The sequence below is a fragment of the Leiobunum rupestre genome, chromosome 6, assembly GCF_980474605.1.
Source record: "Leiobunum rupestre chromosome 6, qqLeiRupe1.1.hap1, whole genome shotgun sequence".
Classification (NCBI taxonomy): Eukaryota; Metazoa; Arthropoda; class Arachnida; order Opiliones; family Sclerosomatidae; genus Leiobunum; species Leiobunum rupestre.
The window spans coordinates 33,928,460-33,951,528 of NC_143389.1; the positions used below are offsets into that span (position 1 = coordinate 33,928,460).

At 36.9% G+C, this 23,069-nt stretch overlaps 1 protein-coding gene across 3 annotated transcripts in view; it reads left to right on the plus strand.

Moving 5' to 3' along the window:
* The window catches only part of LOC149940663 (sodium- and chloride-dependent GABA transporter 1-like), a 71,091-nt gene extending 56,100 nt beyond the window's left edge, over positions 1-14,991 (plus strand). For all 3 annotated transcript variants that reach the window (XM_090177000.1, XM_090176999.1, XM_090177001.1), the window contains exons 7-13: positions 1,352-1,476; positions 2,371-2,483; positions 6,764-6,895; positions 7,157-7,259; positions 7,598-7,698; positions 9,853-10,020; positions 12,030-14,991. In XM_090177000.1, the coding sequence (XP_090033126.1) occupies positions 1,352-1,476; positions 2,371-2,483; positions 6,764-6,895; positions 7,157-7,259; positions 7,598-7,698; positions 9,853-10,020; positions 12,030-12,128 (841 nt within the window). In that variant the 3' untranslated portion in view covers positions 12,129-14,991. The remainder of the gene's footprint in view (positions 1-1,351; positions 1,477-2,370; positions 2,484-6,763; positions 6,896-7,156; positions 7,260-7,597; positions 7,699-9,852; positions 10,021-12,029) is intronic.
* Positions 14,992-23,069: the final 8,078 nt, after the last annotated feature.

The window sequence follows — 23,069 nt, forward strand, 5'->3', positions numbered from 1 at the left end:
GATTTAAAAAAGGTTACATTGCTTGATATATCGTAAAAAAAACGTGATATTGCTTGAAATATCGATAAAAAAAGTGATATTGCTGTAAATATCGATAAAAAAACGTTATACTGCTTGAAATATCGGTAAATAACGGGATAACAGTTCAAATATTGGTAAAAGATTTATATTAATTGTATTATCGGTTTGACCCGACTATTTGCATAACGTCCAAAATAGTTATAGCCCATATTCTCTGGGATTCATGAAATTTGTTACATCCGAGAGTAAGTATTTGTTTTATAGTTTGGAGGATTTGAGAAGAAAGTGAAAAACTTTCTTCCGAAATTGACCCGCACTTTATAAAGTTATTTGGCTTCCTGTCGAGCTGTTTTGAATATCCCGAGGAATAGCCTTCCATCCGGATTGGAATCCCCAGAGGCGAAAGTCGGTTTCTTTTCGGATCCATCGTTTTCGCGTACATCAGTTTGATATTCGTTTTGGAAATTTTCCCCCTTGTTGGAACGAAAAGGGCCGCTGCCGCTCGAAAACTTTTGTTTTTAGCCCACCTCACCCCTTATCGAACTTTTTTATTTTTAGAATATAAACAAATGCTTTATTGTTGTAACGAAGAAAATATCTAACAGGAATTGAAACTGTAGAGCCCAATATAGGCGTTAAAAGTATCTCAGTGTTTTAAAGCTATTGCTATTGCGCGATGAACATCCTGTTAATAATATTTTAGTAGACGAGGCTTATGTCATAATATTGCCGGAAGTGCATAACCCTAACGTATGTCGAGATTAAATTTGTATCCCCATCAGGCCCCCAGCCCCCTAACCAAACCAAAACGAAAACTTTCTATTATGGAGATTTTAGGATACCGTCATTGGCGCTTTCCACAGAAGTCGTAGTCGATAATTCAAAATAACCGTCGAAAACTAGCTTAGTATAAATTTGGCATCTAAATTCCGCCATTTTCGTTGTGGAAAAACTGCGCTGCCAGGCAAATATTTATCAGCCGATAAAAATAAGAAAGGCATTTCTGCCAGATTCAGATTATTTTCTTTAAAGGTTTTAAAATGGCGGGCTTTCGCTTTCCCGCCAAATTGCGGCGTAAAATGATGTAATTAACATCTAGAGACGTATTAAAAAACAATTATATAAAACCGGAAATAAAGAGGGGAGATTGACCTTAAGTTACAGTTTATATATCTCGAGATTAACTAAGGAACGAATCTTGCGGATTTAAATCACAAAAGGGGGAAAAGTGGAATTAATTTTAAAATGAATAAAACCGGCTTAAATTCGCCAATTAAAAATGAAATATAACTTAAGACTCTCATATCATGTTGTTTTTATTATTTTGCAGGGATTCCTTGATAGTTTCCTGCATTAACAGCGGAACCTCCATGTTCGCCGGTTTCGTCATTTTTTCAGTGGTAGGGTTCATGGCCCACGAACAACACAAGCCAGTCAGCGAAGTGGCCACTTCCGGTATGTCCCTCTCCCATTTATATTCCGTTTTATAAATTTTATACAAACGGAACTGACTATTAATATAATCAGAAGTATATAATATATTTAATATGCTTCTTACGACAGAATTGTGAATTTTCCAACATTGTTTGAAACATATACCTTCGCAGGTTCCGCGGAAGAAAAATAGTGAAAAGCGAAATAAGTCCTGTATGATGTTTTAGTATTTTTTTTAAACTAATACATCGGGAAATTATGTTTTATAAATACGTAAATATCCTTAGACGACGTAATGTTTATATTTTTAACGATAGGCAGTGTAATTATAGTGGTAAATTCGCTTCCATTGGAAAGTACCTCGAACCCGCGAAGGTACACATTTCGTGTTAATGAATACTTGTCTCGAAAGATGTATACAGGGTGTTTCAAAAGGTTATGCAAAAATTTTAAGGAGTTGTAGGGGGTGAGTCGAGAATTATGCCCGTTTTTTCCCCATTTTCCTACAATGAGTTAAAAGAGCGCCAGAGAGCTTCAAAGTATGGCCTACTAGCCCCTGGAAGTAGGCTGCAACAAGCGCAAAAACAAGCAGCGGGGAAACGCGAACATTAAGGTTTGGTTTCGTGTGATAGGTCAAAAAGGACTTTGTAAACAAATCGAGGTAACCAGCGTAAAAAGGTTGCTAAAAACGTATTTAAAGTCCCTGCTGCTTGGTTTTGCGCTTTTTGCAGCCTACTTTCAGGTTTAGTAGGCCACACTTTGAAGCTCTCTGGCGCTCTTTTAACTCATCGTAGGAAAATGGGGAAAAAAGGCATACTTCGCAACTCACCCCCTACAACTCCTTAAATTTTTTGCATAACCTTTTGAAACACCCTGTGTTATAATCTTCTGAGACAATTCTTCCTTTTTTATCAGGTCCCGGGTTGGCTTTCCTGGCGTACCCATCCGCGGTCCTCAAATTGCCTATTTCTCCTCTTTGGGCTGTTCTTTTCTTTCTCATGATACTAATGCTGGGTCTGGATAGCCAGGTAATTACTTTTTATCTCAAATACACGCTGCCATTTAAATCCTATACACAAATTCGATTAATTAGAGCTACGTAAAAGTACCCTTATATAAATTCTTCCTCGAGTGCTTTCCGCCTTTCGAGTATGAAGATTTTTCACGAACCAGGGAGGATCGAAAAAAGTTTTAATTTTGCACTTATCTGGCAAACATGCAAAACTCAATTGATAAATGCAAACACTAATAGGTGTTTCTATAAAATACAAGAGGTCACGAATTACGTGTAAATGTTTTTTCTATGTCACAGGCTATAGTTATTGAAAATCGAGAGCACGCGCCGGAGTCGATAAACATTTCGAAATTTAAGTCCACGAGCGGAACGCGCGTGCCCATAAAGTATATCGGTAAAATTTTTAAACAAACAAATATATACAGTGAAATAATGTTATTTCATTGATTGTAGACGAGCCAATAGGACATGGCTGTGTTACGATAGTGGACAAAAACGCGTCTATAGTCTGAAGGGATAGAAATAGGGGCTGAACCTGAATTTAGACTCAGTTTCTGGCGCTATTTCTCGGTGGAATGTAGGGACATCTATCGGTTATCTCTAGCGCGTACCAGTGAAAAAAATTAAATTAGTCACGGGATTTTATCTAAATCGTGACGTTACTCGCTTTATTTTACGATTTATCACGCCACTAATAGTCGTCTTTCTGGTTGGACGTTAGTTTTGGGATAAGTCATGTGTTAGATGAAATCTGTGGGTAAGGAACGGCGAATAGTCGTAGCGGGAGTGAGTGTGGGGGTGTCCTCCTTGGCGAAGTTAGTTTGTGTCTTTCCCACGGTTTCCATCCTGCTATCATGAGCGTAACCAACTGCTCCCGCCCGCCAAAGGATTTCCTCCCGTTACACGTACTTCACCATCACCGACAACGTCCCCAACGATGTTACTCTATTGTAGATACATCGTATATCTCCACGTTTGTAAATTCGCCTTTTCACTCATCCATAAAAAATACGCGTTTAAAAGCTCTATATAAGTTTTATTCGCGGATGTTTTCCAATTTAAACTCGTATAAAAATAGATTGCACATTTTTATTGACAATTAATTTCTACAATTTAGTTGAAACTAAGATACAACAACTGGGCTGAGCGAATTAAGAATGCATTCGGGTACTTATGAATACGGTACTGCAGAGATCTTAAACCTCACCCTCACATACTTTGTGACGAAAGTTCGTCGGCTTTTAAGTCTTCTTTCCACATTAACGATCGCCAACTATTTTCCCTAAGAAGTATGAGAGGGTGGCATCAGATGCTAATGCCATAATTGCACCGTATTCTTGAGTAAATTCATGCATTTTTGGTAGTATAGATCGATGCTTATTATTAAATTTCTCGAGACGTATTTATAGTTGTCAATTTCGTACATGTAGCTAGAAATTTAAATAATTATTTCTGGAAATTTAGAAAATAGATAGGAAACTTGAGAAATCCAGATATAGATTAGAAATCTTGGGAAATCCGAAGAAATATTGTACAAAAATATGTTATAGGTGGCTTTTGATACATAGATGATTTATTTACGTTTTTATAATTAATTATATAAAAACCCATAATGAAAAGAAAAGTACACCAATTGAGGTATTTAGCTAAAATTTTAAATATTAATTATCGCGTCAGCGCAAAACACGCTAAAATGTTCATTAGTGGTCTTGGCTCGTTCAGCCAATAATGCGTTATGTATTTCTCTGACACAGGAAAGTGTCAAGTAACATGAATGTGTTAAAATTTAAATAAAAAATAGACCATATTACGAAAAACGAGAAATATTTTCATAGTTTACCATAAGGGGTTAGGAGTTTCTGCGGAATAGGGTAAGGTGTTATTTTCGGGAGGCGATTTACACAAGCCAACATTTTGTTGGTGAGCACAGTTTTCGTCTCGAGGTCGCATAACACGTTCGTTCACACACCCCACGAAAAGTTGCAGAGATTTAGCGCATTAACCGGCGAATAAAAAAAATATTCTTGACTTTTGCTTTTACGTGCTCCGAAACTGCTCTACTAACACTCGGATCAAGAAAAGTGGCGGCGTCATCTAGGCAGCAAGAGCCCAAATATAGTTAGGCACTGAAAGCGGAGTCCCCAGAATGCGCTGTAAAGCGCGGGGCCTTAGGCAGTCAAATTGCCTTAATGCTGGCCCTTTTAGAGCAGTAATTCGGGCAATTTTGAAGTAAAGGCGTAGCAAAGTTTTATAATTTTCCCTGAAAATAACCCAATGGAATACGCATAGACTTTCGGGGCACTCCAGGAACAATATAAGTGAGTAGCCCAAAGAATAACACTATTAATGTCGGGTCAAAAAATCGGATAATATTCCCCCCTCAAAATTAAAACGATTCTGTGGTAAAGAAAAAAAATATCCACTACAATTAGTGTAAAGATGGGGAAGAATAATATTTTCTTATAGTTGGGTGAACGAAAATGATCAAATTTAAATATTTTTAGCTAAACCTTGGTCATAAAAATTGCCCATCTATAAATCTTAGCCGTCAACAAAAGCTTTCGCTCGCCCAACAAGTGGCAATCTTTTCTCCATTCACACGGAGCACGGCGTTATAGCGGCCAACCCATTCGCCGAAATTCCATGAACAAGGATTTTCCCGCTATAAACCATGTTATAAACTATCGCCGTTCAGCGCCTAGTTCGTTTTTATATTGGCTTCAATGCAAAAACTATTCTAAAAATAATTTTCCGCTAGGGGCGCTCAGAGCCGAGAGATATTTTTGTTCGTAGGTTAACATAGAAACTTCAACGAAGGGGTTGGCCGCTATTGCACGGAGTAACTCGGTTCGCGTCTCGCGTTGTTCAACATTGTTTTGCAAAAAATGTTGGCTCGTGTGAATAGGCCTTTAGTCTTGTTTGTTTAGAGGGGAAAAGTTTTTTTTTTTTTACTTGTTTAACAAAAACGGTGCAATTCTCTCCAGTCGACTGCTTCTCAAAATTGAAGTAGAGAGTTCCCTCTTCCCATTTTGATGCTCTTCTCTCATCCTCTTTCGACTGTCCAAACACTTTTAAACGGAATCCCTCAACACTTTTTTCCGTCTCCCCAGAGCACCCAGGGAAATGATCCCTTTAAACCGAAAATAACCTCCTTCTTGGGTTGTCGTAACCTTTAGATTTTATTTAACCAACGAACCAGGGACGATTTACTACCAGGTCCTGGGACATTGTACGATTTGTTAGATAGACGCGTAGGTGAAGCTGAAAATGTGGACACTTCATATCGTGTGGTGGTTTTTTTTTTATTTTCCTTTCCTATATAACATTTTGGTAATATTTAAAACGAGTATAAAGTCCCTTAGTTATGGTGGATCACTTAATTTAATTTCTGCCACCTGGTTTAAAAGCTGCTAGGGTTCACTGGCACTACTTACGTTAAAAATAATTAGAGCTTGGTGGAATAAAGTGGGGGAGTAGTGATCGGGTGTCAATTTTGGTTTCACCTGTGGGTTAAGAGCCGCCAAAACCCCGCCCTCGGAATCGGGTAATTTACATCTCACGCCATCTGTGTTTATTTTATTTAATTGTATTATAAAAATGTCAAAATCTACGTTTCCCCCATTATTCTGTCCCCCCCTCCCCCAACTTGTATAGTTGCTTCATTCCAACACGGAGGGCGCGAGGTGTAAATAACCCCGATTCCGAGGGCGGGGCTTCGGTGGCTCTTAACTCACAGGTTAAATAATTATTGTAAAATTAAGTAATATAAACACTCTTTTCGTTTCTGAAGTAACTTATATTGAAAATTGATAAAATTTGGTTCTACTTACGCTAAAAATGTTAGCAGACAATTTTTCAATGTAGAATATACATCCTTTAGGTCTTACTATAAGTCTATAATATTGTTCCATAAGTTTGTCACTTCGGGGAATATTTTACTGGGAGCTAGAAACGGAGTGACGTCATCACAAGAGGAAAATCTCCCCCTAGCGAGGCACTGTCAAAGGCTACGTGTGACCCGTTAGCAAGCGGGTCCACGCAAAACGGCGACGAAGCCCGTAATGCAGTTTGTCTTGTCAATAGCTCTCACAATTTGTCAGTAAAACTTTTGCATGTGAAGAATAGGAAGTGTCACACTTATGTAACAATATTATACACTTATGAACAAATTATGTTAGGAGGCAGTTATCTGCGTCGGGTACTAAACTGAAAATTAAATTAGTCACTTTACGGAGGTTACTGCCATTTGACGACTTTTTACGGTATGAAAGTAACCTCGTGTGAATCCGATAGTTTTGTACCATGGAAGGCTTCATAACGGCCGTGGTGGACGAATGGCCTCGACTGCTGCGACCACACAAGGAATTGTTCATCGCCGGCGTCTGTTTTGTTTCTTACATCATCGGATTATCATTTGTTACGCAGGTAGGTTACTCGAATTCTATTGGACAGTACTTCACTTCAGTATTTATCGTGGTGTCAGTTTTTCGAAAGAATTTCTTTTTTGAAAAAAAAACTCTTCAATTAAAGTTTCGTAGAAACAGGATAACCGAAAGTTACGAACTAAGCGTTTCTTTTTCTGGTAGTAGAAGACGAGTTAGTAACTGCGCTTAGACAAACATATTACTGAAGTGGTAATTATTGAAGGCTTTCCCCTAAAATGATCTAATTTACATACCTTTCTAGGGTGGAATGTACGTCTTCAAACTCTTTGACAACTACGCCGCTAGCGGCATTTCTCTCCTGTTTCTCATCTTTTTCGAAGTGACCTCTATATCCTGGTCTTACGGTAGGTTTCTTAATGCGTTATGGACCGATTCCCAAATTGCTTAGAAGGAAACCAACATTTAGCCCTTGGAAGTTTGATATTAATGCTTTTACCAGATGACGCCAATTTTCAATATTCAAACGATTCGGTCACGGATTAATTAACCCATGATTCTGTTACCCTTTAAAATTTGCACGCTTCAGACTGCTGGCGCCATCTGGTAAGTCTTCGGGTAAATATTTAAAAATCGACCTCTAATTGCGTTACCCCTGTGAAAGGATCTTCCCTCTTATGAAACGCGTATCGGTCTACTAATGTCTGGAAATAACGTAACTGTTTCTGTAATTTAACTTCCGCAGGTGTTAATCGGTATTACGAAAATTTGAAAGATATGATGGGTTACTACCCTTGCGCCTGGTGGAAATTATGCTGGGTAGTTTTCACACCTCTAGTGTGCTTCGTAAGTAATTTTAATTTTTTTACCAGAATTATATAATATATCTTGCTATTGACTAAGTTCGTTTCTGGAATGCGTCCTTTCATTATTTATTGTGGCGCCATCTACGACGATTTTTTTAAAGCTGATACCAAGAATGTATTTAATTATAATTAGGGTGAATGCCTACGATTAGACGATCCCAGTGCATTAATAATAATAATATTAATAATAATCAGCTAGGAACCACCTTAGGTCCAAGTCATCTAGCGACGTAAAATGCCTTTAAACAGGTGGCCGGGTTACAATGGTCTATTAAGCGAGTTTCAATAATATCTGACACATGCGCGGTTAGATGAGGATCGTACTTTGAGTTTGACGTCATACCTCGGTGACCTATGACATAAGATGTAGGCTTCTCTTTGTTGTGACATTACCTTCGTAATAGTTAATTTTAAAGCCGATAGATGGCGGGGCGGTTATTGAAACTCGCTTATTACCCCCCTCCTAATACGAGAGGGTGAAGGAAACGCATCACGCGCTCTTGCTTCAATGGCGTCGGAAGAGTTACCGAGCTGATTTTATTTTTAGCTTACTTTTCGAGCATGACGTAAATTAGAGGTGACGTTGAAAATCCCTGCACTGACTCACACCTTTTTACTAGAGACGCGTTATTACGCTCTTCCTAAAACCTTTAGTGGGAAGGGCATCTCATTTTATGTCCTTCTAAATTTTTGGTTGGTTCAAAACTTGAATTGATGAGTTAAAAATATGTAATGCTTTAGCCCTCATGAAACAAAAACTAACCCCAAACGAGAAAAGTGAACACTTCCGGTAATTTGATACTTTTCTCTACTTGTTTTGGTTTTAATGCATATTTCTTTTATACAAATTTCTAATGGAAATTTACTAAAAATCTACCTTATTTCATTCGAATCGTATCACTTAAAAATGCATCTAAAAAGTTTCAAAAAGTCGACCTTAGTTTCATTCTCATAGATCAAATGTTAAATCTTTGCGTGTCCAGTCCACCGGGTTTAGTGCGGCAAGCAGATTTTACGAACCTTGGGTTTAGGTCCCTGTTAAATTTAGAAGAATATGTTTAGTTTTTAGATAAAAGAGGGCGCTACACGACATTAGAAACCTATATCAGCCTTTGGTGTGATATTCTTCACGCACATCCGAGATTTAGACAGAAAAAATATAGAAGAGGAATAGAAACACTGTAGCTACCATTAGAGGCCTGAAAGCTCTTGCTTCTACCAGTGGCGTAGCCGGGTGTACCCCGTACCTGGATATCGCTTTGACTGTACTAAATGCTCACCTCTCCTCGACCCCGATCTGAAACTATTCATATAGGCCACGTTCACACGTTCGGAAACGTTGCGAGAGCTCCCGTTCGAGAGTATGTACAGTGGCGTAGCTAAGATCTCCGCCCCCCGGTGAATCACTTACGAAGGTTTTAGCCAGTGTCTAGCCCATAGACCGATAGGAATTTAGGGGCCCCCGCGTCATTACGGGGTCTACGGGGCCCTATTTACGCCCCTGAGTATGTATGAACGTGCCTATTGTCTGGCTTTGACCCTGGCTTTTGCGGTTAATAATATTTGAAAGGCGACATTACCATAACATAACATTACATTACATTACCGGAAGTGAGTAGCCCTAACAAATCCAGACACGACATTTCTATTCCTTTTTCTATTTTCTTTGATAAGACGCGCGTGGTACAAACGCGACGGGCAGCATCTCTTGGGTCCATTGTCGTGTAGCGCCCCCTTTTATCTAAAAAACATTCCAAGGACCTCATTAATATCCGTTTATATATATGATAAGTAGATTTTCTTGAAACCGCGTCATTGTGGCGGCAAAAGGCGTCGTTAAATTGTCGAGAAACCTTTTTGGAATATTTAAGCCGTTCTTGTCAAAAACAGAAGGTGGCCCCATCGATCCCCCTTTTCTCCACGAGCGTATATATTTTAAGTCCGGCGTTGGACTAGTTAGCCTCCGCGGGGTAGAAGGAGGGCTCGGAGTGGGGAGGAGGACGTAAAGGGATATTTTGGGAACTTTCAAAAGTAATATCCCCCCGAAATGCGTCAAAGCCCGTATTCCAATCCGCGCCTGCAGTTTGATAATCTGTATTTATTTTATTTTTTTGTCGCGGATTTCCCGTTGCAGGGAGTTTTCCTTTTCAGTTTGATTCAGTATCAGCGATTAGACTACATAGGTTACGTCTATCCGTGGTGGGGCGAGTTAATAGGCTGGCTTCTCGGATTGTCATCCATGCTCTGCATTCCCTTCTACGCCATCTACAAATACTGCGTTACACCCGGAGATTTCAGAACAGTAAGTTCGACATTTTCTCTACTTTCAAATGTGTTAGATGGGAACATAGCGTTCCAGACGCTCGAGACGTCACTACGATCTACGGCGTTTGGCGTTCAAGGTCCTGCGAGAAAAACCTCCCCGGGCCCGGACCCCTCAACGTTCGAATTTTTCTAGAATCTACCAAGGCTAATATCATGCGGGGCAAAAAAATCCCGGGGCCCCTCACATTTGAGATCGTTTTAGGGTTCTCACGGATCACGGCCATGTGAAGAAAAAAGCTTATACGATGAAAACTGTCTAGGGCTTTTTTCTCGATTTTGCAAGGGTCAAGGTCATCCAAAATAAAAATTGAAGAGGCCTTTCAAGGTTGGAATTTTTCTAGGGTCTACATTGGTCAAGGGCATATGGAGACCCCACCACCTCCTGAAGTTTCAATTGTTTTAGAGTTTATATGGGTTAAGGTCATACGGAAAACGGTGTAAGACGGGGGGGGGGGGATCTCAAGTTTACACTAATAAAAACTACCTATGGAATATAATGCAGTTAAATTACCCGAAAAAGTAGAAAAGTCCATAATAAAAATGGGGCAAAAAAGCTAAACCCTAAACAATTCTAAAATAAAATTAAAAAGCAAAACTCGGACCTTATAGATCTCCGAGTCAAAAACAAAGATTTATTTGATCCGAGTTTCGCGTTTTCATTTGGGTCAGAGTATTTCGAAAGTTTTATCATTACTTGGTTAGGGTTTAGCTTTTTTGCCCCCTTGTTATTATGGGCTTTTCTACCTTTTAGTTTACACGTTTTCTATGGTCTACCACCTGGGGTTAAAATCATGCAATGAAACGTTAGATAATTTGACGTAAGAAATTCGGCCGAGCACATTGAAAGTATAGCATTTGTCGTAGACAAATGCAAAATAGTCGAGAACAAATTATTGATAAATAACCAAGAATAGATTACCCAAGAAGATGTTAAACTTTAATTAAAATAACTATTTTTGATAATATGTTAAATATAAATGTTTTATATTATTTACATACTATGTAACAAAATATTAGTTTAAATGATATCGTAAGTAACATAAAAATAGTTTTTAGACAATCATAGTTTAGTTATCAGCACAGAACTCCCAGTACTAGCAAGGACGATAATATACTATGCAGTTCGGTTGAGAGTATAAATCGAAGCTGGGTGAGAGAGTTAAGGTAGAAAAAAGGTTCGGTCCAAAATGAGCATTAAAAGTATCATTCCTATTTTTATTATGTTACTTATGATATTAATATTTTTATATTTTTTAATTATATAATAAAATTATATATTATTAAAAATTAAAATACTTTATTACTTTCAATATAATTATTTTGCCTACAGATGGCATAAACAAGTTATCGCTCAATTTAGCTCCAGCCACAAAATTAGTAAAAGAGTGCGTCTATGAAATGTGGGCATACCTATTTGATTTTTCTCAGTAGCTTCGATCCGTTCTTGAAATTCCTCAAATATAGCCAATAATAGATTACTCCAGAATAGCCCAGAATAGATTACTCCAGAGTAGCCCAGAATAGATTACTCCAGAGTAGCCTAGAATAGATAACTCCAGAGTAGCCCAGAATAGATTACTCCAGAGTAGCCCAGAATAGATTACTCCAGAGTAGCCTAGAAGAGCCAAAAATTGAATATTTAAAAAATTGTGTAGATTATTAAAGAAAATGAACCTTCGCCATTCGCTGTTGTCTGGAAATGAATTCCATTTTGGACTTTTGCCCGTAAGAGCTTTGCAGGATGAACGAATTTAACGTTTCTGCTACCAGGTTTAACAGAATCTAGGGGGTGATAGGAGCTAGTTACGTTAAAAACCTACTTGTCGTAGTAGCAGACGATTTTCCGATTTAATTGATAATAAGAATTTCCTACTCCCTTGTAAGGGAAGCTAAAAGAGTGTTTTTTTTTATGGAGCGTCTACTAATAAAGTAGTTTTTTTTACCCCACCCTGTTTAATAATCGCGTTGTCACCATTACTTTTCCAGCGTTGCAAGTTATTATTTCGACCTGATATCGACATCCAGAAAGAGATTCGTTTGCGGAAACAGAAGGAGGAAGGTACGAGCACAGTCACGCCAGTCTAAAACTAAATAGACAGACGGGCCAATTTGTCTCTCTCATCACGTTCATTTTCTCAAAACTATATAAGTACATGACCCGTTACCGTTTCCATTGAATGAATATAATTTAAAAAAGGTAATTAAAGTTATGAGGGTATAAGTGGAGTAACACCCCCAAAAATAGGACATTAAACTCGTATCGAACCGTAACAATAATTCCCCCGGTTAGGAGTTATTTCAATTATTTCATAATACAGAACAGAAAAATAATCAAATTGTTTTTGACAACGTGGGAGAAGAACTTTTTATTATTCACAAAATCGAAATCAGGAAAAAAAGAAAACAAATAGGAAACCGGAAAAAAATTAACTTAAACATGATCCGCGACGCTACGCCAAAGATGAGTGAAAAATTGTTTGGTCCCAAATTTAAAATTGCGTGAAAAAAATCAAGTGTTTGAGAATGGGCCATTTTGTTTTTTTGGAGAAAACGCGCTACTTATGGTTGTTGGATATGAAAGACTTTGGTTGAAGTCGATGTGTTTTAAAGAAAAAAATATATATGCGTTTAAAAATCGAGATTGAAAAGTTATTTATAATTGTCGCTTCCAGTAAATAATTATATATATATATAGGTATATAGATATAAATGAAAAAAATTGTACATTACAGACCGAAAACCAGAATACTTTAAATGTTTTTTAATTGTTGTTGCGTTTCCCCCCTTTCTTGTGCATTTTATCTCATCCCAGTAGTTATCATCTATTTTTTTAACCTTTCGCGTTTTCGCCTCCCCAGTATTTAGTCAAAAATACAACGGGTAGATTTTTTAGAGAAATTATAATAAAAAACCATGTATTGTAGTAGACCACACACGCAAAGAAATCAAACGTCTTCCATTTGAACAAAAAATAAAATTAAATTAAAGAAAATACGTCACCCCCTACCGCTCTCTATATACGTCGTTTTTTGGATACATTTAACGGACAATAAAAGTGGCGTGGGGAAAACTACATGGCAGAACCGGCTCAAACAGAGCCTTGACACTGAAGTTATTACCTTTGACGTTGCACGGCTGCGCCACAGGTGGACTTTCTTTGAACTAGATCATATCACAGTACCCACTCCCCTTTCTCCAGTGTCAGGTACTGCGCAGTTTGAGCAGATTTTGCCACGTAGGTTTCCCTACGCCACTTTCTTCGCTCTATTTAATTTGAAAATAATTGATTTGTTTTAACGAAAAGTTATTTGTGAGTCTCGTCAAAGTCGATATTCTAAATTAGCAAAATTTTTAAAATCCTGGGTATAAATTAAATTTTTACGCTTGTTTTATTGCAAAATTTGTAATTAAACTAGAATACGGAAGCGCCTATTTTGTTTCCAATATGAAAACGCCTAGTTAAAGACAGCATTTCAGCTAAAGCTTATTAATAATTAATTGTATTCGTACTTTTAATTATTAAAAAATTAAATCGAATTTATTTAAAATATTTTCTTTATAAATTATAAGAAAGTGTCTTTGTTTCGCGACGTTTCCCATCACAGAAAGTTATTGCAAGCCGCTCTATTTAATATCTAAGTCTTCCATTTCTTGGAGGGGAAAATTATTCGCGGATAAATTTTTACATAAGTCAAGGACTGTCTAAAATTGTGAACAAGAAAATCGAATTTTAAAAAATTAACAGTTCGTGAGATATGTGAAGATTTCCACAACGATAACAATATGCTAATGTGCAAAAAGTAACCGTGATCGTAGCTTTAGCTAATTATATAAATGTTTCGCAGTAATATACATTAAAACCTACAAAAAATCTATATATTTAAAAAAATGTTTTACGGAGCTGTTTGTATACGCCAGTTTTTTGGACCTCTTCTTAGACATATTTCGCTTTGCAAATTTGTATATTTACAAAAAGAAAACTTTTGGTGTCTGAGGCCTTCGGCTGACACCATGCGTTCCCTTTAAAATATGAACTGTACACATCCCTTTGCCCTCGTGGTAGTTTGATAATTAATAAAATTAAATGAAATATTTACATATACGCGCGCGTAAATGGTGTAATTAAAATTCATCCTCTGATTGTGCTATCGAGTTGTAGAAATAATCAATTAGAATTGATTTTATATTGTAACTTTAGGGAAAAACAATTAAAATCATGAGTTGAATATGGTGCCAATCGCCAATTTTTGACCATTTTTGTCCCCGTTAATTTTTCAAATAAGTTAATAATTTTTGAACAGTTATTTTTTGTGCGTTGTACAATGTTTTTCGTTTACCATCACATATCATTGTAACACACGATTATGTAAATACATTTTTTTTTTAATTTTAAAGCTATGTAGTCTATCTCTCAAATGTTAAGTATAAATATATAATTTCCTCGGTATGACTACCGATTTTTTATATATCTAGTGAATATTAAATTCATTTCATCTTTAATTAAGTCTTCATTCCGGCGAGATCAGCAGTGTTTTAGATTGTTACAAAATCAAGCGAAACCAATAGAAACTTTCGAAAAGTTATTAAAATTTGGCAGGCAACGAGTGATTACGGCATTACGTTTAGTGTAATCAAAATAACGTGACAAACTGAAGGAAAAAACATTTAAAATTATCTCATCGATAAATTACATTTTTACGTTTTTTCTTTTCTTTTTGAAACGTTTTTATGGTAAAGATCAAATTTATTCTAAACAATTAATTTGTGTAATATAAAACAGTAGTAAGAAAAACATGTCATAGGACAAAAATTATTTTGTTCCCAAATGGTTAATTTCGACGAAATTTTTATTTAAGAAAGGAATTAAATCCTTTTTTTGCTGTGGATTTGGTTTTCAGCAAAATATTTGTTGAAGGGTATAAAATTTTAATGTAAGTGCTGGAAATAAAGTGACAAAAATAAACTAACTGTTTATTTGGAATTTTTTCATTTAAAAATGTTTTTACGCGCATTTTCAGCTAAGACTTTGAATACTTCTACAAGTACTGCATAAAACAAGATGTCATAGACATACATTTAAAGCCTATTACATTGATATTAGAATTGATATTAATTTATTGATGTCATAATACAATAATACAATTTTACACCTTTATAATACATCACCCCAATCCACATAAGTTAAGAACTTGCGCGTGGAGGGGTACAATTTCGTAATAACACTCATCGATCATTGAAAGGCAAGCTGAAAAAAAACAAGCAATAGGTTTAAATTAGCAATTAAATGTAAATCAATTAGAAACTTAAAAACATATTCAGAGGCTCATATCCAAATTCGACTAGCCATTTACAAATTATCTTGTTAAATATATTTATATTAGTACTATTTTTTGTTTCGGGGTTTAGTATGTTATACAATTTTGGGCCTAAGAATGTAGAACTTTTTTGGCCTATCGATTTTAACATTTTATTCACAACTAGGTTTTCTTCTGTAACAAAACGAGTATTATAAATATTCCGAGATATTAATTTAGAGAGGGGAGTGGAGTAGAGTCGGCTCTGGGACACGTGTATAAAAATATTTTCAACTTTTTAGATATAAACGAATTAGCTTTTGGTATCTTTTTGTATCTTAAAACACCTTTGATCGGTAAACATCAATCGTCAATTAGTGAAGCTCTCTAAAATGGGTATAAGAGGTGTTCCCCAATACATTGGCTTCAATCATTTAATTAATCGCCAAACGAAATTAAATAATAATCTATCATCTCCCCGAGTAGTGTTTCGGGGAGTGCACCAGGGCTCGATTAATTCGAGTGTAAGTTACTGTATTTCCATTTGGGGTAACACCACAAATTACAACCTTAATAGACTATTTATTTTCCAAAAAAAGGCCGTAAGAATTATTGTCAACCAACCGTACTTTGCTCACACTGACAAAAGTTTCAAAACTCTAAACATTCTAAAAATATTCGAGCTATACGATTATTGTAGTCTGGTTTTAATTTTCAAATCTCTAGCCACTAGTTTGCGTAATAACTTCGATGCATATAGCAACGGAAAGCCGAAAAGGGGGGAGTGTGGTGGAGAATAGAATATACGATAAGTTAAGTTAGAAGAAACCACCTAACTTAACTTATCGGTTATTCTATAATTTCTATTCTCCACCACACTCCCCCCTTTTCGGCTTTCCGTTGCTATATGCAACGCGTTTTGAAATTTTTAAAGTTTAGGCTTATGGCGTTTTTCTTTGGGTTGCTCCGAAACCGCTCCTAACTCCCTTTCGGATTAAAAAAATTGACGTGTGACGTCATCGATCCTTTAGAGAGCGGACGAGAGTCACGAGAGTACTTTTCCAATGATAAACGTAACTTTCTTCGGATCAGTATTTTTGGCGCGCTTTTCCCAATGAGAAACAATTGTTTCTCCAACTTTCTTGTATAGAATTCAGACGCGTTTTATTAGGCCTAGAACGCTGTAAAAATGAGTCAAAAGGTGATTTTCGGCAGAAATAGCACTACGGACACCTGAAGCTTCAAATTCCGCGACGAGGGAATAACACATTTCATGGGTTAATCGAAAATCTACAGTCTACATTTACATTACAATATAGTAGAGGTAGTAATAAATTTATGTACTTCTTCATTTGAAAATCTATGCACTACATTTTTAATAAATCCCTCAATTTTCGGATGTTCCACTTTATCCTTAAAAATATGTTCCAAAAAATCTTCCTCCTCTGAACTTGATGAAGATTCTAATAATAACAAAATAATTCGTAAATCTTCTTCCCTGACCGCCGACATTTTCCACAAAACTGGCTCCGAATCCGTTGATCCGTCACTTATCTCGGATCAACAGAGAGCAAGAAATCAGCCACTCTCTCGCGGAGCAACGTCCCAATGGTAAACGCGAATCTCTGCGGGATCTGCTCTCGAAAGCCCAATGGGACACGCAACGACCTTCGGAGCACTCCGGGAGCAGAGAGAGCAGCCCAAAGAAAAACGCCATCAGTTTCTCCTTTAGATTTGACAGTCGCCAGCCAGATTTCCCGCACGGTACTGATGAGTTCCAAATAGAACGAAACCGGTCTACCGTTGGAATTTCTGGCTATTTTATTTAATTTTAATTTAGTTTATTACTCGAATATCTATTTGATCCGAGTTTCGCGTTTTTTGCTCGAAGACCTATTGGGTACGAGTTATTAGTAAGTTTTTTAATTTCTTCAAATTTGTTTAGGATTTAGCTATATTATCCCTTTTAATTATGGACTAATCTACTTTTTCGCGTATTTTATCATCCTCCTCACAGTCCATAGGTGGTTTCTTCTAACTTAACCTCTCAGTAATGTACATTTAGTATTTGTATAGAAATAAGCTAATGCTTAAAAGTTGTTTACGACGTACAAGGGAAGGTCTTGGTTTATAAGTCGAGGATCCGAGAAAATGTTATGGCAACCTTTAAACCATGCCCCAGGAAGGTATCAGAGTCAAAAGGTCAAGTTTTATGACCTTGGTCGAGCCGGAAATTCCTTAAGGGATTTTATATGCTAATTTCATGGGCACCAAAGGGTCCCCCCTTTGCAAAATTTAAAAAAATTTACTTTTGTGATTCCCATGTGAAACATGCATAAAAGTTTTCATTCAAAGTTAAAATTGGTAAAATGGCCAAAACTGGCCAGTTTGAATCAGGAGTGGTCAATATGGTAAAAAATGGTCAGTTTACGATGGGAGGGGTCAATATGGTCTAAAATGGTCGGTTTGCGATGGGAGTGGTCAATTTAAGTAGCAATATTTTGGGAAAGGTGCTTTTTTGACCGGAACTAAATGTAACCATGGCAATGTTTTCGAATTAAGTACATCAATAACTGTGAGCTAAGAGTTTCAACATCTAAAATTTCTACCGAAATTAAAAGATCTTTTTGGACAACAAATTAAAAACCATCAAAATATACCGAATTATTGTGGATTAACTAAATGTATATATTAATATTTTGGGAAAGGTGCAGTTTTTTATTACAGGAACTAACTGTAAATAGCAATATTTTGGAAAAGGTGCCATGGTTACATTTAGTTCCGGCCAATAAAAGCAACTTTCTCAAAATATTGCTATACACATTTAGTTCCTGCACCTTTATCAAAATTTATCTATCCAATCTCATAGTTCATTTATTGATGCATTTCAAATCATGATAGTCTGGCGTTATCTATAACACTTTTGTATATTTTGAATAGTCTAGCCATTTTTCTGGCCACTGTTTCCGCTACCAAAACCATCTATGGCGGGTTCGGAATTACGGCATATACAAACAATTTTGAAAAAATAAAAATTCTTGCGGCGGCCAGATAATATTTTAACGATTTATTTTGAACTTGACGAAATCCAATGTTCTTGGGGGAGTTAGGTAAACTGACCATTTTTGTTTATTATGGAGACTCCCATAGCAAACCGACCATTTTGGACCATATTGACCACTCCCATAGCAAACTGATCATTTTGGACCGATTTGACCACTCCCATCGCAAACCGGCCATTTTAGACCATATTGACCACTCCCATCGCAAACCAACCATTTTCGACCATATTGACCACTCCCATCACAAACTGAACATTTTAGACCATATTGACCACTCCCAGTGTGTCAGAATTTATATCCCGGTGTACCTAGCAACAGGGGATATACCACCGGAGGCCTATAATCATAGTGCCCTACGCCAGCGTCCCCAAGCTCGGACAGGTGACAAATCCAGCATGGATAGTAGTACCCTACTACTGATGGTCCCACCTTGGACGCAAGCCACGTTAAATATAACTTTAAAAAGATTTTGGTAAGAAATGGGAGCGTGCAAAGAGCGGTTGAAATGTCTTGAAGCTGACGGTTGTTTCGAAATCCTTATTTTTACCTGTCCGAGGGGACAAAGTCCCCTAGGAGGGGTTATACAACGACCGTGTCTGTCTGTGGGTGGGTCTGTGGGTCTGTGGGTCTGTCAGGCCTGCGAACGCGTTCGCATTTTCGGTGCAAAGTGTAATCACTGCGTACGCAGTTTCTCAAAGGGTTGGCAAAACCACCGTGTGACGGTGAGCGTTAACGGATGCATTTGCGGTTTGGTTTGGATGGTGTTTTTTCGCTCACCGTCGTGACGGTTTGGTGTATTACGTTTTTGTAATGTTTATGCGTAGGTTGTGAGTGTTGAATTTGTTGTGTTTGTGTTCTAATGGTTGTGCACGTTGAGTCTGTTGTGTTTATATGGGCGTTTTCTCTCCAACTTCTTCTTAATGACTTTGGGACGGACCGAGTGCTGAGTGTAATGCTACCTCTCAACGTCGAATGGCAGGGTTTCGACCAGTTGTACACGGTATTCGTCTTAGTATCAATTTGCGATCGCATCGGGCGGGATTTGAACCCGAGACCTCCTGAGTGACAGGCGGACGTTCTACCACAGAACCACCGACACTTGTTACGCCTTATTGAAAATTAGATCTTCAACTTTATCGGAAGCGTATTTAATAGAGTACGAAATTTTGGTTTAATTGAAATAGAATTGAAATTGAAATTATTGCATCGAAGAAATTCTAATTTAGCGTTTCTCTATTGATTAAAAACAAATACGCCACCCAGGTTTCGAACCCAGACCATTCGGCTTGGCAGGCGAGCGCTCTACCACAGAACCACCGACAGCTGCTTAGATTCACTGAAATTAAGACAGGCATCGTAAGCATAATAGGTAATAAAGTCTTTTTTTATTAATGAATTTATGAAGGCCTAATCTGGTTTTTTTTAAAGGTTAAATCTTGTTTTAGCGCAGTCAGCCGAGATTAGAGGGTTAAAGGGTAGACCCTGTGGGTGGTCCACTTTGTTAGTTTTTTTTGTTATTTATTTACGGGTGTTCTTAACGACCTATATATAGTTGTGTTAATTCAAAGACGATAATTTAACGTTTATTGCTTTAAGAGCTGGCGGTTAGTCAAGTGGCTCTCTGTGCTTTGTTGATGGTAAGGTTTTTGCTTCTTGTAAATATATCTGGTGTGGATATTTGGATATCTACGATTTCTAACGCAGTCAATGATTTCCTGGGTGTGCGAGTCATTATATGATATTGGAAATTGGACGGCATTGGTCTTTTTCATGCGGTATGTGTCACAACGTCAACTGGAAGTTGAAATAAAATGAGCGTTAAAGATGCGGCAAGTATTTCGTAAGCGAGAAAAATACAAATACCATCTGTAGATGTTTCTTTCATTAAAATTTGCTTAGTATTATATTCAACTGATAAACATGTACTGTAAAAAGGGTTAAATTCAATTGTGCATTGTTTTAGTGAATCTAACTCGCTGTTGTAACTACTTAATTTATAATATTCTGAATAAATTAACTCGATTGTTTCGTCTCAATTATTTAAATTAAAATTAAAATTTTACACCGGGCAGGGTTTGAACCGAGAATACGTTTTTCGTAAATAACTCTGAATTGCGGAGATATCTTTGGGGGTCGTATCGAGAAATTAATACCACTAGGGACCATACTTCCGAGGAGAGGTATATTTGGCTTGCCAACTTGTTTACCTCTCCGAGGGGACATAGTCCTCTAGGAGGGGTATTACATTCACCGTGTCTGAGAGTGTGTGTGTGTGTCTGTCTGTCTGGGCTGCGAACGCGTTCACATTTTCGGAGCAAAGTGTAATCGCTGCGTAAGCAGTTTCTTAGAATCAGGGAAAAGGTTTTTCCAAAAACACTCTCTTTTTGTCTTTGGGTGTATTATAATTTTCTTTTGCGTGAAGAATCTTCGATGCTTGGGACGGACCGTGTGTTGAGGGTTACGGTTAACTTCTCAACGTCCAAATGGCAGGATTTCCACCAATTGTTTACGGCATTCTTCTAAGTATCAATTTGCGATCGCATCGGGCGGGATTCGAACCCGAGCCCTCCTGCGTGACATGCGAGCGTTCTACCACAGAACCACCGATACATGTTGCTTACACTTCACTGAAAATTATAAGCTCAACTTAACATTTTTTAACATATGAAAATTTAAAGGTCAAATCTTTTTTTAGCGCAGTCAGCAGATAAGCAGGTTAAAGGGTAGAACCCGTGGGTGGTTCACCTAGTTAGTTTTTTCAGTCGTGTGTTTAGCGTATTTAGTTTTCAAGCGTAATTGTTCATTTATGAAGAAAATTTCGAGCTGTATACATCGTGCCCTTTCATTTATGTTGGTCTGGTTTTTAACTGGGTCGTCATTACGACGGATTAAGATGTTTAATGCAGTTCATCGTTTGGGTTTGTTTGTTTTTATTTTTAAAGAGCCCTAACTATTCCGCCTATGGTCATTTATTGTACGTTGTAAGCCGTGTATTGCTAACGGTAAGGTTTTTTTCTCGTTAATCCTTTCACATAAATTTTTCAACTTTCAGTGTTTGGGTTTATTTATTCTTAATTTCGAAGTATTTGGATTAACTTGTTTCTTGGTTGAATATTCTTTTACATTTTTCTATTGGTTATTTTTGTTGTTGTTTAGTACGTCTAACTCGCTGTGGTAACTACTTAATTTATAATATTCTGAATAAATTAAACTCTGTTGTTTCGTCTCAATTATTTTAATTATAATTAAAATTTTATACCGGGTGGGATTGAACCGGGATTACGGTTTTAGTAAAAAACTCTGAATTGCGGAGATATATCTTTAAGGGTCATCTCGAGCAATTAATACCACTAGGGACAATTCTTCCGGGGAGACGTAAATTTTGGCTTGCCAACTTGTTTAATTTTTCTCGTGTCCAAATTTCCGTCTACGGTCTACCATTTTTGTTTCGCGGTTTTGGTGTACAGTTAGATCGGCATTTAAAGTTGGTGAAAGAATTGAGGGAACGATGAAGCATTTTCTTCTACGAGGTAAGTAATTTACGAGTAAATTCCTACAAATCAAATTTTTTTTAAATCAACGGCAATAGGCCTAAACAAGCAGAAACTATAGTTGGTCTTGAACTGATTTTAATACTGTGCGAAATAAAGTACCGTCGATTTTCAAACTTTTGAAAGGGACTTGGCAAGTTGGCAGCATGACGTCACACCTTTTGCTATGGCCGCCATGCTGTTATCCTTTTTTTTTCTTTAATTGAAAAAAGCAAAGGTGATCTACGTCATGCTGCTAAGTCCCTATAAGTAATTTATGCACAAATAGCCGCAACCAATTGTATTGAGTAATTTCTTAATTATCGTGTTAGTATAAGATTATACGTAATTAGGGCGTTAAACGTACAATTTTTAAGTAGCCTATTTTAAATTTTGCTAAATAATTGTATAATGAAAAACGCACTCTTTATTTCGGAGGGAATTTGTTATCAATGATGGATGACTCAACATCATTCATAAAAAGAACTCTTAGATTATACCAAACATCTGATCTTTTCCTTTTAGGCTGAACCGAAGCACGTCACACCAACGCTATTGTTTCGGATGAAGATATCTCAAATTAAAAAAAAAGAATTGTTTGTCTTTTTGCTTCGTACTTTGTTTTCTAGCTACAATACCCCAAAATATTTTGTAAAATGTTGGAGTACTTCCAAAAGGTAATTTTTGGAATATACCCCAAAAATGTCAATTTCTGTCGCCAACGTTGTTGGCAAATTAGGTACATGAAAGAAAAATAAATACTATTATTTTCATTTACAATAATTTTTTTTCATGATTTATCCAGCTAATTGGAATAAAACTCGTAAGGAAAGTAGGTTGACAAAGCTAAGGTATATAATTGAAAGCAAACCCAATACAATCTTATAGGATTTGAAATAGTATTCTTTGTGGTGAAGGGCGGAACCGTACTTCTGAAGTTGCTAAATAGAACTATAGAGTGTTGAAATAAAATCCCTAGAGATGCTGGCTTTTCAAAATTAATACATTGAGGTGGTACTTAGAACTGAGGAGGGCTTAGAAATGAACCTCACCTCGTAAGCGGAAAAGTAGAACCGTTACGGGTTTAAATATTAACCCCTAGAGTCGCTTGCTAGAACTGTATATGCTTATAAAACGACC